This window comes from Oncorhynchus gorbuscha, linkage group LG10 (genome assembly GCF_021184085.1).
Source record: "Oncorhynchus gorbuscha isolate QuinsamMale2020 ecotype Even-year linkage group LG10, OgorEven_v1.0, whole genome shotgun sequence".
NCBI lineage: Eukaryota > Metazoa > Chordata > Actinopteri > Salmoniformes > Salmonidae > Oncorhynchus > Oncorhynchus gorbuscha.
The window spans coordinates 40,984,493-41,001,605 of record NC_060182.1 but is presented as its reverse complement, the minus strand read 5'-3'; the positions used below and the strand labels follow the sequence as shown (position 1 = coordinate 41,001,605).

At 43.3% G+C, this 17,113-nt stretch overlaps 1 protein-coding gene across 5 annotated transcripts; it reads right to left on the bottom strand.

The window, feature by feature from the left end:
• Window positions 1-1,071: 1,071 nt before the first annotated feature.
• LOC124046105 (myosin light polypeptide 6-like) lies at window positions 1,072-14,321 on the bottom strand. Of its 5 annotated transcripts, none has more exons than XM_046366112.1 (6): window positions 14,092-14,321; window positions 11,700-11,727; window positions 4,481-4,630; window positions 4,062-4,235; window positions 3,643-3,720; window positions 1,072-1,744 (listed from the first exon to the last, which is right to left on the bottom strand). In XM_046366112.1, exons 1-6 carry the CDS (start codon window positions 14,272-14,274, stop codon window positions 1,716-1,718), a joined length of 642 nt encoding a protein of 213 aa, XP_046222068.1. In that variant the 5' UTR covers window positions 14,275-14,321; the 3' UTR covers window positions 1,072-1,715. The 5 variants fall into 5 exon arrangements, with proteins under 5 accessions (XP_046222068.1, XP_046222069.1, XP_046222072.1 ...); XM_046366113.1 differs by having other exon boundaries at window positions 4,487-4,630; window positions 14,092-14,310; XM_046366116.1 differs by lacking the exon at window positions 11,700-11,727 and adding an exon at window positions 11,949-11,976 and having other exon boundaries at window positions 4,487-4,630; window positions 14,092-14,308.
• Window positions 14,322-17,113: the final 2,792 nt, after the last annotated feature.

Sequence of the window (17,113 nt, the reverse complement as noted above, 5' to 3'; positions counted from 1 at the left end):
TGTGTGCAAGGGAGTGTGCATGTGTGTGTGAGTAAAATACAGAAAGCGAAAGTGTGTGTGTGTTCAGCCCCCTCGCTTGCTCTCTCCAGTAGTCCTGGCAGATAGATTCCAGTGTAAAATTAATTGGTGGAGAGGTTTTGAGGCAGGTTGCAGGCCATTAGAGGTTCCCCTGTCGAATGCAGAGCCACGAGGATCACACGCTCACAAATTGTAGGTTTAAAATAATCAATACACTTGACTTACATCCAACACAAACACAGGCCTGTGCACATACGCTCAGTAATTAGTGGACAACCTATTCACCCCTGTGCTATGATACCTTACCTTTTGCACGCACACACACCGATAGATCTCTTGGTACCTAATGAGAGGAAATAGTTGACTGGTTGTGAGGGGAATAAGGAAAAGGTCAGGAAGCCAGAGAGGAATCGGTCTTGGCACACTAAGCAACATAACATACAGGATTCTACTGGGAATGTTCCAGAACACTGTCATACAGGATCAGACACTGATCAGTTTAACTGTAGTACAATCTCAACGCAATAATTATCTTTTTAAAATTCAGTCAGAGCCAAGGAAAGTTGAGGTTGAAGTAGTTGTAAAATACCCAAAAGCTCTTAACAATATTACACTGGTTACAAGAGAACTTCGTAACTATAGAAACATGTAATATGAAGAAAACGATTCCCATTTGAGTGCCTTTTCCAACAGTACAAACTCATAATGACAATATTCAATAAAAAGCAGACTTTTAGAATTGTAGTCATTAAATTAGTTATGGTTTCATTGTGGGTTTATGGTTACCGCCTAACATGTAATTCACAAAACATGCAGTAGACGTTGCTTGGATGTGCTGAGTACGAATGGTCTTCTTGCAACAGACACAACACTGCCCTCTTGTGCCCACTTAATAGATGGCAACACATTTTTGAGCACTAGTTAAAAGACGAAAAGTCAGTTAAACATTTGTGGAGCTAAAATGATTGTACAATAAACACTCATAGGTGTATTATGTTCACCCTGTCAAATCATGTTAACAATTTTAATTTGTTAGAAAAAAAACAAAGCACATTGTTTTTCTTCAGAAAATCATTTTTTTTATTTGAACCGCTGCAACAAATAAATGGAAGAAAAAAAGGAAAAAAATCCACTGAACCGCTCATGGATTTCTATGTCGTCATGATTGTATGGCTTCTTATACATATTGGTTAACTAACTGCATAGCTCTGGCAGCGATAGGAAGGGAGACATTACCAGCCAAAGCAAGTCTTCATTAGCCTGGTCTCAGATCCTTTTTGTGCCGTCTCGACAACTCCATTGCTGTCACTGTCATACCATTAACAGAGTTGGCAACTGGCAAGACGGCGCAAACAGTTGGTATGAAGTGCTCTCTCTCTCGGAATGTTATTGCTGGTCACGCCAGCAGCACACAAGCTTCTAATTACATGCAAGTTGGTCTTATTCTTAATTTCAATGGACCAGGCTGACGCATAAAACTTTTTTTTTTTTAAAGAAGCTTGGGTTGCTAATGGTCTTAACTTGGGCATGTAAAGGCACTTTCGAAAAAAAAAATCTAAAAGAGAAGAAGTGAAGAATTAATAAAATTGCACAGGAAATGGGCAGGACTGGAAACTAGTTGCAAAAAGGAGGGGAAATGCGTCACAGAAATAAACAGGGTGAAAACTAAGAATAGGAAGGAATGTTCTTCCCGATCTTCAACCGCTCATGACCATCCGGACAAGTTCTGTGATGTAAAGAAAGAGGAAGAGAGAAAAAAAAACATTACAATCACAGCTAATTGGGGGGGGGGGGGGGGGGGGTCATCTCCAAATACAGTAACATCCTGGTTGTTTTGAAAATTAACCCTTCGACCTCAACATTGTTTACTTTATATAAACGGGATGCTGTTGTAGGAGGTACATCCCTTGTTTCTCTAAGTCCATGAGTAGAGGAAAGTGGGGGAGATGGAGGAGGACAGAGGTTGAGCGATCATCTCTACAGTAACTCCTAGTCAGCCAAAGTGGATGGATTTGGCCAGGATGACTGGTCTTGGATCCAAGAGACCGTTAAAGAAGATAAACCATCTTTGTTTTCTCTATGAGGCAAAGATCAGGGGGGGGGAAAGATTAGAAGAGAGAAGGGGAGATCACAATAGCACTCAGCTATAATCAGTGTCCTTAAGGAGAGAAGATATCGCCAGCAAAAGTAGCAAATGCACTGCAATTCTGGGGTTAGTAAAAAGGGAGGAGTGACTGGTCTGTTATGTCAGAGTTGGGGGAAGATATGCTCACGTTGATTCAAATGGTCAATTTAGTGTTAATTCTCATGTAGGGGCTTTCCAGAGAGACTTCCAAGGTAAAAAACTGCCTATTTGTGGCAGCATGGAATTCATGTGATGAGAGGCCCAAATGAGAAAATTGCATTGTGGGTAGCTGCTGCAAAAGGTGCTCAATTACATTATCCAGCCCAGCTCTGAACACAACATGGAGTACAACAACCACTCCTGCTAGAGTGCTCTGCATGTATAAACTACCCCTCTATAGGGTGAATATCAATTGTATTTCCACTCTCCTCTTCTCCAAAACGCGTTGAAGGAAAAGGTGAGAGCAAGCGAGGAATACAAATAAGATCCACTAATCCTTCAGACAGAGGGGATATCCAGACATGCAGAGGGGCCTGCTGTAGCAGCCAGGCTCAGGGTAGGAGAGAAACAGGGGGCAGCAGGAGAGAACAGGGAGTCTACCAACGAGTCAAAACCTCCAGTCCAAACTGCCCTACAACAGGGCTCTCTCTCACCAGGCTATCCCACTGCAAGATGTACAATGGGTTTACAAGGCAAATAACAGCTTTTGTGTGTATGTTTTGCAGGGATGCCTAAAAGCAGGAGAGCCTGAGAAGAAGCCCGTTGTTCAAGTAGGCTCTACAGTATACCCTCTGCTGCCCTGCTCATACCGGCGCTCAGCCAGACATGATGGTACGCACAAACGCTGTGGAGGAAGAACAGTTACACAGCACGTTACCAATTCCGTTTTTATATTCACAATCTGGTTCTTCCATCACCAAACAGTTACTGTATACAAAACGTGGCAGAGCTGCATCGCTGTGCAGTGACACGGGAGATCGTAATCGCTGGCACTTTCACCGCCTCAGTCCAATTCTTCAGCCCACTGCTTCAACGGTATAGAAAAACAAATGTGTCCACTTTTCAGCCTTCGACACTTGTCATTTAGCAGATGCTCTTATCCAGAGTGACTCATAAGAGGAATGGGGGTTAAGTGCCTTGCTCAAGGGCAGAGAGATTTTTCACCTAGTCGGCTCAGGGATTTGAACCAGCAACCTTTCGGTTACTGGCCCAATGCTCTTAACCTCAAGGCTACCTGCAAGATAGCGCTATCAATATTGATCCCTGGAAAAACAAACCTTTGCACCAAAACATCCATATCTTCATTTTGTACACACTGTAGCCCAGGAAACATGCACGGTCATCATTGCATAACCAGGGTGTTGTGGTTAGAAGTAGAAGTCGTGTAAGGGTGGTGGGGTACTTGCAACACATTGCTAACCTAATCAGACCCAACAACACATCCGTGCCTCCTCTATATCTCAATCTTTCATTCTCTGTTTCCCCTCCCTCCCGCTCACCTTCATAGTTAATACAGCCATTAGCATCCTCGTGTCCGGCAAGAAGCGTCTCGACCTCCTCCTCAGTCATCTTCTCCCCTGATAGACAGACAAACTCATATATTAGTAAAGTAATAGCTACACTGTTATGTTCATAAGTTGGGTGTTCTCATTCGTGTTGACCTTAAAAAGAACACACTTTAAAATCAGTAATCGTCTTGAAATCTGAAGTGTGGCTTGATGTTTGTGCTTTGATTAAATTTTTTTTTTAAAGGGCACATTACGGAGAATATCTTTGCGACATTTGGGATTTATATTTTCTGAGTCAACTTCCAAATTAGATAACCTTTTGCTCAGGGATTTGCATTCTGCATTAAATACATGAAATGTCTTTCCTCAGATGTGGATGAGAGTAAAACAATGACGCCCCAGTAACCCACCTAGTGTGGTGAGGACGTGGCGCAGCTCTGCCCCCATTACGGTGCCGTTGCCCTCCTTATCAAAGACTCGCAGTCCCTCAACGAAATCCTCAAAGGAGCCCTGGTCCTTATTCTTAGCGATGGCCTGCAGCATGGGCAGGAACTGCTCAAAGTCAAGCATCTTGTGGTTCATCTCTGAAGTAGAAGTGGAGGGAATTAATTAATTGATGATATGAATGAACACAGGGGTCTAAACATTACAACCCTTTCAGCACAAGAGTGATCGCTAGGTCAAAGGCGGTTAAGATCATTTTGGCATCGGATAACGCCTTCGCTTGTGAAAATTCAAAGAACCCTGGTCCAAAAATGTTCTGATAGAGAGATGTTTAGGGCACATAATGAAATAGAACACTAGTATACAGTATTCTATTGTATCTCACCCTCACCCTCAGCCTTGGGGTTGCCCAGGACCTTGAGGACCTCTGCATTGACGGGGTTCTGGCCCAACGCCCGCATGACGTCGCCGCACTGACTGTAACTGATCTTCCCATCGCCGGTTCTGTCGAAGAGGAGGAAAGCCTCCTTAAACTCTAGAAGGAGGGAGGGAGATATGGTTGAGTGTGAGGAGAGAAGGAGTGGGTTTGGGAGAGGGATGTTAAATGGTTAGGAGGAGATGGAGCAAAAACATTTCAAGACGGGAAGACGGTGAACAAGTTGGAAATGCAAGAGAGGTTGGATATGTAAAGACAGAGGCCAGAGAAAAGAAGACACCAAACAACTGATAATGTGTGTATTACTGCAGGTAGTTTTAGCCAGAATAACAGTGAACTTGGCATTGTTTAACATCAGCTTATTCCATGAATGAACGAATCATGGTTTCCCTTCACCTGACCAGTGGGATCAACACGGTGGCACATAGGAAAGTCAAATGAGATAGTACCAGTGGAGTGGGTAGCCTAAAGCCCGATTCAAACAAAAAGCTTTTTTTAAGCGAATGAACGAGTGTGCTCACACTGGAAATAGAATGCATACGAGTTAATGAGAGAAAATAGATGGACTGCAAGCGTCAACTTAGAAAGCAAGTCTATTTAATAAGAAGATAAATTGTGTGGGTCGTGTGCAGAATAGGAATGGTTATGATCTTCCCTATGCTAAGTAGACTAAAGATGTAGTTTAAAATGTATTTGCCTGCAAGCTAAGGTTCATCAGTCAAATAGGCTACATTTTTAAAAAAAATGTTAAACGCAGCTTTGTGCTTTGTGTCACAGGCTTATAGCCTAAACAAAACCCGGGGACTCCGATTTCAAGAGAGAATAACATCACTGTTTGTAGAAGAATGAGACTTGTTTGTTTACAAGTCAGGTTAATTAGCTACAACATCCTTGTGATGTTGTGCTATGTTGTGCATATTGTGGATTCAGAGCTATATCTAATAGAACTCAAAGGGTTTTCTTTAATGGAAGCGTCTCTAATGTCAAACATGTAAAGTGTGGTGTACCGCAGGGCAGCTCTCTAGACCCTCTACTCTTCTATTTTTACCAATGACCTGCCACTGGCATTAAACAAAGCATGGGTGTCTGTTTGTTTTGCTCCCTGCTATAGCACACACCGCCAACCCAAATGTCCTAGCCGTGTCTGAATCCTGGCTTAAGGCCACCAAAAATCCTGAAATTTCTATCCCTAATTATAACATTTTCCGCCAAAGCGGGCGGAGTTCCAATCTACTGCAGAGATAGCCTGCAGAGTTCTGTCATAATATCCAGGTCTGTGCCCGAACAATTCGAGCTTCTACTTCTAAAAATCCACCATTCCAGAAACAAGTCTCTCACAGTTGCCACATGTTAGACCCCCTTCAGCCCCCAGCTGTCTACTGGACACCATATGTGAAGATCAATGGGGGGGGAAATCAATTCAGAGTTTGTACTGTTAGGTGACCTAAACTGGGACATGCTTATAACCCCGGCCATCCTACAATCTAAGCTAAATGCCCTCAATCTTACACAAATGATCAAGGAACCTACGAGGTACAACCCTAAATCCGTAACCATGGGCCCCCTCTTAGATATCCTCCTGACCAACTTGCCCTCTAAATACATTACATACATTTACATTTAAGTCATTTAGCAGACGCTCTTATCCAGATACACCTCTGCTGTCTTCAACCAGGATCCCAGCGATCATTGCCACATTTCCTGCATGCGTAACGGGTAGCGGGCAAACGACCACCCCTCATCACTGTCAAACGCTCCCTAAAACACTTCAATGAGCAGGCCTTTATAATAGACCTGGCCCGGGTATCCTGGAAGGATATTACCTCATCCCGTCAGAAAAGGATGCCTGGTTGCTGTTTAAAAGTGCTTTCCTCACCATCTTAAAAAATCATGCCCCGTCCAAAAAATGTTGAACTAAGAACAGATATAGCCCTTGGTTCATCCCAGACATGACTGACCTTGAACAGCACAAAAACATCCTGTGATGTTCTTCATTAGCATCAAATATCCCCCGCGATATGCAACTTTTCAGAGAAGTCAGCAACCAATATACTCAGTCAGTTAGGAAATCTAAGGCTGGCTTTTTAAAACAGAAATTCGCATCCTGTAGCACTAATTCCAAAAAGTTTTGGGACACTAAAGTTCATGGAGAATAAGAGCACATCCTCCCAGCTGCCCATTGCACTGAGGATAGGACACATTGTCACCACCAATAAATCTACGATAATCGATCATTTCAACAAGCATTTTTCTACAGCTGGCCATGCTTTCCACCTGGCTACCCCTACCAACATCTCAGCACCCCCTAGAGCAACGTGCCCAAGCCCCCTCCCCACTTCTCCTTCACCCAAATCAAGACAGCTGATGTACTAAAAGAGATGTAACATCTGGATCCCTACAAATCAGCTGGGCTAGACAATCTGGACACTCTCTAAAATGATCCGTCACAATTGTTGCAACCCCTATTACCAGCCTATTCAACCTCTCTTTCGTATTGTCTGAGATCCCCAAAGATTGGAAAACTGACACTGTCATCCCCCGCTTCAAAGGGGGAGACACTCTAGACCCAAATTGTTATAGACCTATATCCATCCTGCCCTGCCTTTCCAAAATCTTCAAAAGCCAAGTTAAACAGATCACCGACCATTTCGAATCCCACCGTACCTGCTCTACTATGCAATCTGGTTTACGGTGCACCTCAGCCACGCTCAAGGTCCTAAACAATATCATAGCCGCCATCGATAAAAGACTGCTGCACAGTACTGTCTTCATCGACCTGGCCAAGGCTTTCGACTCTGTCAATCACCACATTCTTATCGGCAGACTCAACAGCCTCGGCTTCTCAAATGACTGCCTCACCTGGTTCACCATCTACTTCTCTGACAGAGTTCAGTGTGTCAAATTGGAGGGCCTGTTGTCTGGACCTCTGGCAGTCTCTATGGGGGTGCCACAGGGTTCAATTCTCGGGCAGACTCTCTTCTCTTTATACATCAATGATGTTGCTCTTGCTGCTGGTGAGTCTCTGATCCACCTCTACACAGACACCATTCTGTGTACATTGGCCCTTCTTTGGACACTGTGCTAACAAACCTCCAAATGAACTTCAATGCCATACAACACTCCTTCCGTGGCCTCCAACTGCTTTTAAATGCTAGTAAAACTAAGTGCATGCTCTTCAACCGATTGCTGCCTGCACCCTCCCGCCAGACTAGCATCACTACTCTGGATGGTTCTGACTTATATTATGGGGACAACTACAAATACCTAGGTGTCTGGTTAGACTAATCTCTCCTTCCAGATTCACATTAAGCATCTCCAATCCAAAAGTAATTATAGAATCGGCTTCATATTTGGCAACAAAGCCTCCTTCACTCATGCTGCCAAACATACCCTCCTAAAACAGACTATCCTACCGATCCTTGACTTTGGCGATGTCATTCACTAAATAGCCTCCGACACTCTACTCAGCAAAGATGTAGATGTAGTCTATCACAGTGCCATCTTTTTGTCACCAAAGCCCCAAATACTACCCACCACTGAGACCTGTATGCTCTCGCTGGCTGGCCCTCACTACATATTTGTCACCAAACCCACTGGCTCCTGGTCATCTATAAGTCTATGCTAGGTAAAGCCCCACCTTATCTCAGCAAACTGGTCACCATAGCAACACCCACCCGTAGCACGCGCTCCAGCAGCTATATTTCCCTGGTCATCCCCAAAGCCAACACTTCCTTTGGCCGCCTTTCCTTCCAGTTCTCTGCTGCCAATGACTGGAACAAATGGCAAAAAATAAATAAATAAATCACTGAAGCTGGAGACTCATATCTCCCTCTCCAACTTTAAGCATCAGCTGTCAAAGCAGCTTTCCGATCACTGTACCTCTACACAGCCAATCTGTAAATAGCACACCCAACTACCTCATCCCCATGTTGTTACTTATCCTCTTGCTCTTTGCACCCCAGTATCTCTACTTGCACATAATCATCATCTGCACATCCATCACTGCAGTGTTAATGCTAAATTTGAATTATTTCGCCTCTATGGCCTATTTATTGCCTTAACTCCCTACATTTCTCCAGACTGTACATAGATTTTTCTATTGTGTTATTGACTGTACGTTTGTTTGTTTAACTCTGTGTTGTTTTTGTCGCACTGCTTTGCTTTATCATGGCCAGGTTGCAGTTGTAAATGATAACTTTTTCTCAACGGCCTACCTGGTTAAATATATATATTTTTAATGTATGCTGATGATTCAACCATATACGCATCAGCAACCACAGCTAATGAAGTCCATGAAACCCTTAAAGAGTTGCAGTCTGTTTTGGAATGGGTGGCCAGTAATAAACTGGTCCTGAACATCTCTAAAACTAAGAGCATTGTACTTGGTACAAATCACTCCTTAAGTTCTTAACCTCAGCTGAATAAGGTAATGAATGGTGTGGCTGTTGAACAAGTTGAGGAGACTAAATTACTTGCCGTTACTTTAGATTGTAAACTGTCATGGTCAAAACATATAGATTCAATGGTTATAAAGATGGGGAGAGGTCTGTCCTTAATAAAAAAAGACTGCTTTTTTGACACCACACTCCAAAAAGCAAGTTCTGCAGGCTCTAGTGTGGTCCAGTGCTGCAAGGAAAGACCTAGTTAAGCTGCAGCTGGCCCAGAACCGAGTGGCATGTTTTGCTCTTAATCGTAATCAGAGCGCTGATATTAATAGTATGCATGTCAGTCTCTCTTGGCTACGAGTTGAGGAGAGACTGACTGCATCACTTCATTTAATAAGAAACATTTGTGTTGAAAATCCATAAGTTGTTTGCAGTCAACTTGCACAGCTCTGACACACACACCCACCAGACATGCCACCAGGGGTCTTTTCCCCAAATCCAGAACAAATTCAAGAAAACGTACAGTATTATATAGAGCCCTTATTGCATGGAACTTCCTTCCATCTCATATTGCTCAAATAAACAGCAAACCTGGTTTCAAAAAACAGGTAAAGCAACACATCGCGGCTCAACGCCTCTCCCCTATTTGACCTAGATCGTTTGTGTGTATGCATTGATATGTAGGCTACGTGTGCCCTTTTAAAAATGTATGTAGTTCTGTCCTTGAGCTGTTCTTGTCTAATGATGTTCTGTATTATGCCATTCTGTGTTATGTTTTATGTGGACCCCAGGAAGAGTAGCTGCTGCTTTTGCTACAGCTAATGGGGACCCTAATAAAATACCAAAAAGCTAGCAAAGCAACAAGACTTCAGCATAGGTACAGCGGCTTGCGTACGACATCTAAGGGGAGTCAAAAGGAACTCACAATAATACCCCCCAGGGGCTACATAGCGAACAAATACAACTGTTTATTGTGAATTTTCATGACAATTCCGTTGGCTTCGCAGTGTATGTGAATTGACGCCGGCTACTCTCGCGCGCAAATTTTGCGCCATTGACAGGGTCTCTCCGTGTGATTTCGACAGAAGCCAGCTCATTTTACACGAAGGCGCCTATCAGACTCTACCCGGGATAACAAGGGCTGTTTGGGTTAATTGAGGCCAGCAGCGTAGATGTGGGAAGAAGTCATTCTGCTCAGGTGTTATTACCTAAGCAAGGCTGGGGAAAATGATCCACTGTAGACAACGGTTATGACATATGACAACGGTTCCCACTTTAATGCCACAACACCAAGGTCACTAAGGGAATTTGCCTAGTCCGCATCCACATTAACAAGTAATGACAAACAAGTCAAACTAAACAGCCACAAGAGGCTCATCTGCTACTGCCTACACTAACTATCACGAGCTTTGTAAATGTGCCTAATTAAGCTAACACTGTAGACTCAAATATCAACAAGGGGGAGAAAACAAATCTGATATGAATTCCTATGTAACCAACACTTGAGTCTTCGCACCAGTAAGTTCTCAAATGTCCTAATCTCTTTTGTGCATTTACTTCCATCTGAATATTTGATGACCTTAAATAGGTCTGCGTAATATAAGGTCGGGGAGATGTTATCGAAGCCTTCCAAGGAGGCATGCAGGTTTCTACTGAGTATTATTGTAGGGCACAGAAAACACTAAATCCATAGCAGACAGTGTAGAAGCAATGACAATGCCAAAGCATCTCAACCATAGGTTATTGAGATCAGTCCATTTGGTTTCTTTTTTTTTACTATTCAGCTGAACATTTCCTTAAAACAAACAAGTTGATTAATAGTAGCAAAGTCTTATAAAGAAGCTGGCCGAACTAACTAGAAGGGCCCATAAGCAACTAAAGGGCCTAGAAGGAGAAATTATGTAAGCGCTTGGTGGTGGTCTCTCGGTTCTAGGACCATTTATCAGACTAGGGGCCAATTCATGTTCAATTCTGTGAAATCAGGAAATAAACTGAAAAGGAAGTACATTTAAATTAAGTGTCCATATACTTCCCAAATTGACTGAATTGAAGTGTAATTGACTGCTACCCTGGCCTGCAGAGTATGGGATATCCCTTCAGAACTACAGGCAAACACAGCAGTGGTCTGTTGTAATTTTTCCTGTTCTCAGGAATGTGCCTCCCTCTTCCCCCATGGCCCGCTGAGTTCCATTTCCCAACACCATATTAGGTCATGGAGGAGCGAGGGACAGAGAGCTGTATTGTCAACCATGATTAAACAAGCCAGGGAGTGGAGAAGACTCATCTACTAGTCTTTGTCTAACTCCAAAAAAGGAAAGGGAACACTCCAGGGGAGATGACAAGCTAGTAAGATGGCATGCAAACTTTTATGGTACATGGGAACGGGACAATTTGGAATGTATGCAGATTGATGCAAACACAGAACGTGGAGTGACGACCTATGGTATGCACAAGGTGCATTTCCTGTCTATAGAAATGCATTAACAAACACACCAGGAGCCTATTACTACCTTGTATACTGGATCTGAGCTAACGCCGATGAAACTAGGTATAAAAACTGTTTCTACTGACAGTAAAAAAACAAATAGGAAACAGACATGACACAATGGGCTAAAATAACAGGTAAGACTCAGTCTGTCATTAAAATATACCAGTGACACCTTGTAACGTAATATCCATGGTGTGACTGCAACCGTATCAGACCAACAACATGCCTTAAACACGGTTAGATTCAGGTCCAAGACTCAGGGGACACATTTTAGGGTGATTCGCCGATAACTCACCGTGTATTTGATCCAGGTTAAACTCAATCTGGAAAGAACAAGCAGTAGGGAAAGAGTGGTAACTTTGCTACTATAGGGAGGAATGACAGACCAGGCATAAAGCAGATGATAGCCAGTAAAGACAAAGTAAGACGAGCAAGAAAGAAAAATAAGTGGCATTTGTCTGAGTTGATGGCAACATGCAATAGTTGGTCAAGTTTGGGAAAATTAGCTAGTTAGCTAATCTAGTTAGCAACATGTGTAACTCACCCATGATTTGATCTTCTGAGAAGTCAGACTGTTCAAAGAAAGATAAAGTTAGCTAGCTACTATGATATTGTAAAATCCTGTTGCGAAAGACCTGAGGCTAGCTAGCTAGGCAGACAACTTTCTATCACACCCTTATCTAGGAACTAGCTAGCTAACGTTACTAGTCAGTGAGAAATACTAACATCTGGGTGACATTTGGAGACAATGGCAAATTGTATTGAGATTTAGCTACTGGTATGCTACTTTATATCAATACGCTAGGGTTGCTAAACTAGCGAGTAAGCAACTAACGTTAGCCAGTTGGCTAACTAGCTTCGACAAAACGCCAACTTGCTAGTTGGTTCTGCTCAATGAAACTGGCTAACGTTAGCTAGTAAAGTTAACGTACTGTTAGCTAATTCGAGATAGCTACAATTCCCGAAATAGAATAGGATTTCGAGTGGATGGCTAGTTAGTTAATACAGGTTATTGAAGAACCCACCATATCTGTGACTGTTGGAGTGTTGTCGAAGACGTCGGGAGCTGGAAGAATGTGAGGGGTCGACAGCGAGGAAAAGCCCTACTAGCACAGCCCCAGCAATGTTTACTTGCTTGTCATAGCTCCTCTGCTGCATCTGCGCAGTGCGCATAACCATGGACAGGGACCATGTCAGGGTAGGAGTGGCCCCCCTTTTCCATAGTAAAACCAAAAATATATTTTTTAATTCAACCTTTATTTAACTAGGGTAGTCAGTGAGGAACAAATTCTTATTTACAATGACGGCCTACCCTGGCCAAACCTGGATGACACCGGGTCAATTGTGAGCTGCCATATGGGACTCCCAATCACTGCCGGATGTGATACAGCCTGGATTTGGACCAGGGGCTGTAGTGATGGCTCTTGCACTGAGATGCAGTGATTGATTTAGACCGCTGCGCCAATCAGGAGCATTATTAGATATATAACTAGCCCTTCTAATTTCCTCTTTTATCCGTGGTAAAACATTTTGAAACTGTCATAGGCCTAGCTACATTATACTCACCTTGGCCTGTTCTAGAAATGGTGTTGGATTCCTTAGGTTCTGAGACTAGCTCATTGACTAGGCCACAACCTGTCTAGTCCTCTGATCAATGAGGACAAAGTGCCAAGGAGTGTTTACAGTCTATGGGTATATTGACCCCTTTATAAACTCTCGCAACACAGACATGCAGCAGACCATTAATTCTATTGCAAAGTAACATACAAAGCATGGATGAGAGCAAAGCTATGGATGTTTCATAACAGAGTGACAGGCCTAATGTGGATGAAACACAAATATAGGTCTACCAATTGTGATGTCTCTGTGATTTTACATTTCTGATTGAACATTTTTACAAAGGAAAGAACTAGATTATTTAATCTCCTTTCACTAACCCCCCCAAGGTTATATCTGAGTATCTCCTGGAGTGAAATAAGCACACTCCCTCCCAGAGGAGGTCAGTCACAGACAGCTTCTATAGCAGTGCCCTAGTTCTCAACTCATCTTTATCCCAGAATGATACTGGTAGTTTGGTTCCTAGTAGTCTCGCATAAGACAATAGGAAGATTATTTGGTAGAGGATTTGTGGAGTCCTCTTTGTAAGCACATCATGCTATTGAGAAGCATAATTTGAGATGCTTTGTGCCTTGAACATTTTCCCAGGACAAAACAATTGTAGTAAACTGCATATTTCAAAATGGATTGAATGCTTGGGTCTCAAGAAACAGACTATCGCTCTGCCTACTTTCCAGTCTATTATGGCATGGAGGCATTGGGCTATTTTCAGCATGCCCTATTAGTCATAGTAGTTATTCAGCACTGTATCGATACATTTTGTAAAGAGACTTCCACTGATCTAGATTTTAGGATTGCGTTCCACATAAGCTCTGTCATTGCTGTAACACACACACACACACACACACACACACACACACACACACACACACACACACACACACACACACACACACACACACACACACACACACACACACACACACACACACACACACACACACACACACACACACACACACACACACACACACACACACACACACACACACACACACACACACACACACACACACACACACACACACACACACACAGAGTTGGGTGCTGTGGGACGCACCTCCACTCACCTCCATGGTGCTGGGGTCAAATGGAGAATCAGAGGGTCGCAGCATCCTGGGTTTCTGTTCAGGAGCTGACCTTGGCTGGGCAGGGTTAGCTGAGGGGAGGCAAGGGAAAGGAGGCCCGAGTCTGGGCTGCTGGGCCACAGGCGATGGAGTCTTCTTAATAGATGGTTCTCTTTTCGGGGCCATTTCTGGAGTTCGTAACAATACTTCTGTCGCTCTCGCACAGTGTTCCCTGTACTGGTTACTAATGTGGTTGCTGAGAGGAGTGGAGGCAGAAATAGAGAAAGTGTGTCAGATGTGTACGGGAGCGAGAGAGAGAGGAAAAGAGGGAGGGAGAGATGGCGAGAGAGCTAGAGAGAGAGAGAAATGGAGAGGTAAGTCTATAAATAGAGGGAGATAGTGGAGAGAGAGGGATATATTTAGAGAGAGGGAGTGAGAGATGGATAGAGAAGAGAGAGAGAGAGATAAAGAGGCCGAGAGAGAGGGATGAGTATAGTTGCCTGGGGGACAGGCAGGTGGATCAGGCAGAGAGAGGTGGTTGTATAGAAGAGAAGAGCATGTAAGTGACGCTGAGATTGAGCCGCGTAGGAGTGGAGATGAGAGGGAGAGTCGAATGAGGAGGGGGCGCAGCTATAGAGAGAAAGCACACATTTTATATGGGTCAGAAAGGCAGGTGGGTGAGTCAGTGAGTATGCTTGTTTGTGTAAGTGAGCTCAGTATTCCTGGATTATTATCCACATCATCACCTATACACCTGCCACTAATTATACTGTGAAGCGGGTTGGGTGTGTGTGTTGTGTCTATTTGTGTAACAATAAGACTTGATACAGCCAGTAAAGCTAAAAATATAATGTTCTATTTTGGAATCTGGAATAATAAACATTCTCTTAATTCCCCAGATATTTCTCCCACTTTCTCCTTCCTTCCTTCCTTCCTTCCTTCCTTCCTTCCTTCCTTCCTTCCTTCCTTCCTTCCTTCCTTCCTTCCTTCCTTCCTTCCTTCCTTCCTTCCTTCCTTCCTTCCTTCCTTCCTTCCTTCCTTCCTTCCTTCCTTCCTTCCTGTGGTGATTTTAGAATCAGATCTGCCATGCACAGAAACTGAGGACACTCTCAATTCAATTTCAATGTAAATTTGCTTCATTGTCATGACGTGTTATGCACATGTCTCTCTCTCTGTCTCCTAGTGTGTGTTTCTCTCTCTATTGTTGTCTCTCTCACTCTCTCTGTTTCTGTGTCTCTCTCTTTCTCAATTCAATTCAATTTCAATCCAATTTCAATTATCTCTCATTTTGTTTCTGAGGCCATTTCTCTCTCATTTTGTTTCTGTGGCTCTCTCTCTCTCTCCCATTCTGTTTCTGTGGCTCTCTCTCTCTCATTCTGTTTCTGTGGCTCTATCTCTCTCATTCTGTTTCTGTGCTTCTCTCTCTCATTCTGTTTCTGTGGCTCTTTCTCATTCTGTTTCTGTGGTTCTCTCTCCCTCATTCTGTTTCTGTGGCTCTCTCTCTCTCATTCTGTTTCTGTGGCTCTCTCTCTCATTCTGTTTCTGTGGCTCTCTCTCTCATTCTGTTTCTGTGGCTCTATCTCTCTCATTCTGTTTCTGTGGCTCTATCTCTCTCATTCTGTTTCTGTGGCTCTATCTCTCTCATTCTGTTTCTGTGGCTCTATCTCTCTCATTCTGTTTCTGTGGCTCTATCTCTCTCATTCTGTTTCTGTGGCTCTCTCTCTCTCATTCTATTTCTGTGGCTCTCTCATTCTGTTTCTGTGGCTCTCTCTCTCATTCTGTTTCTGTGGCTCTCTCTCTCTCATTCTGTTTCTGTGGCTCTCTCTCTCTCATTCTGTTTCTGTGGCTCTATCTCTCTCATTCTGTTTCTGTGGCTCTCTCTCTCTCATTCTATTTCTGTGTCTCTCTCATTCTGTTTCTGTGGCTCTCTCTCTCATTCTGTTTCTGTGGCTCTATCTCTCTCATTCTGTTTCTGTTTCTGTGGCTCTATCTCTCTCTCTCTCTGTTTCTGTGTCTCTCTCTTTCTCAATTCAATTCAATTTCAATCCAATTTCAATTATCTCTCATTGTGTTTCTGTGGCTCTATCTCTCTCATTCCGTTTCTGTGGCTCTCTCTCTCATTCTGTTTCTGTGGCTCTCTCTCTCTCATTCTGTTTCTGTGTCTCTCTCTTTCTCAATTCAATTCAATTTCAATCCAATTTCAATTATTTCTCATTGTGTTTCTGTGGCTCTATCTCTCTCATTCCGTTTCTGTGGCTCTCTCTCTCTCATTCTGTTTCTGTGTCTCTCTCTTTCTCAATTCAATTAAATTTCAATCCAATTTCAATTATCTCTCATTGTGTTTCTGTGGCTCTATCTCTCTCATTCTGTTTCTGTGGCTCTCTCTCTCATTCTGTTTCTGTGGCTCTCTCTCTCTCATTCTATTTCTGTGTCTCCCTCTCTCTCATTCTGTTTCTGTGGTTCTCTCTCTCGCATTCTGTTTCTGTGGCTCTCTCTCTCTCGCATTCTAGTGGTCCTTCTGTAGCTCAGTTGGTAGAGCATGGCGCTTGTAACGCAAGGGTAGTGGGTTCGATCCCCGGGACCACCCATACGTAGAATGTATGCACACATGACTGTAAGTCGCTTTGGATAAAAGTGTCTGCTAAATGGCATATATTATTATTATATATTATTCTGTTTCTGTCTCTCCATCTCTCTTTCTTTCTCTCTCGCTCTCTGTCAGAGTCAACGATAGACAGCTGCATCTGATTGGGAACCATACCCGGCCAACAAAGAAATAGAAACACTAAAATGCCCACCCAAATCACACCCCGACCTATCCAAATAGAGAAATAAAAAGGCTCTCCAAGGTCAGGGCATGACACTCTCTCTCGCTCTCTCTCTCTCTCTCTCTCTCTCTCTCTCTCTCTCTCTCTCTCTCTCGCTCTCCCTCCCTCTCTTTCTTTCTCTCTCTTTCTCTCTCACACACACATACAGGCATACTGGAGGTGTGAAAAGGCATTGTGTCAAACCGTACATAGATTTT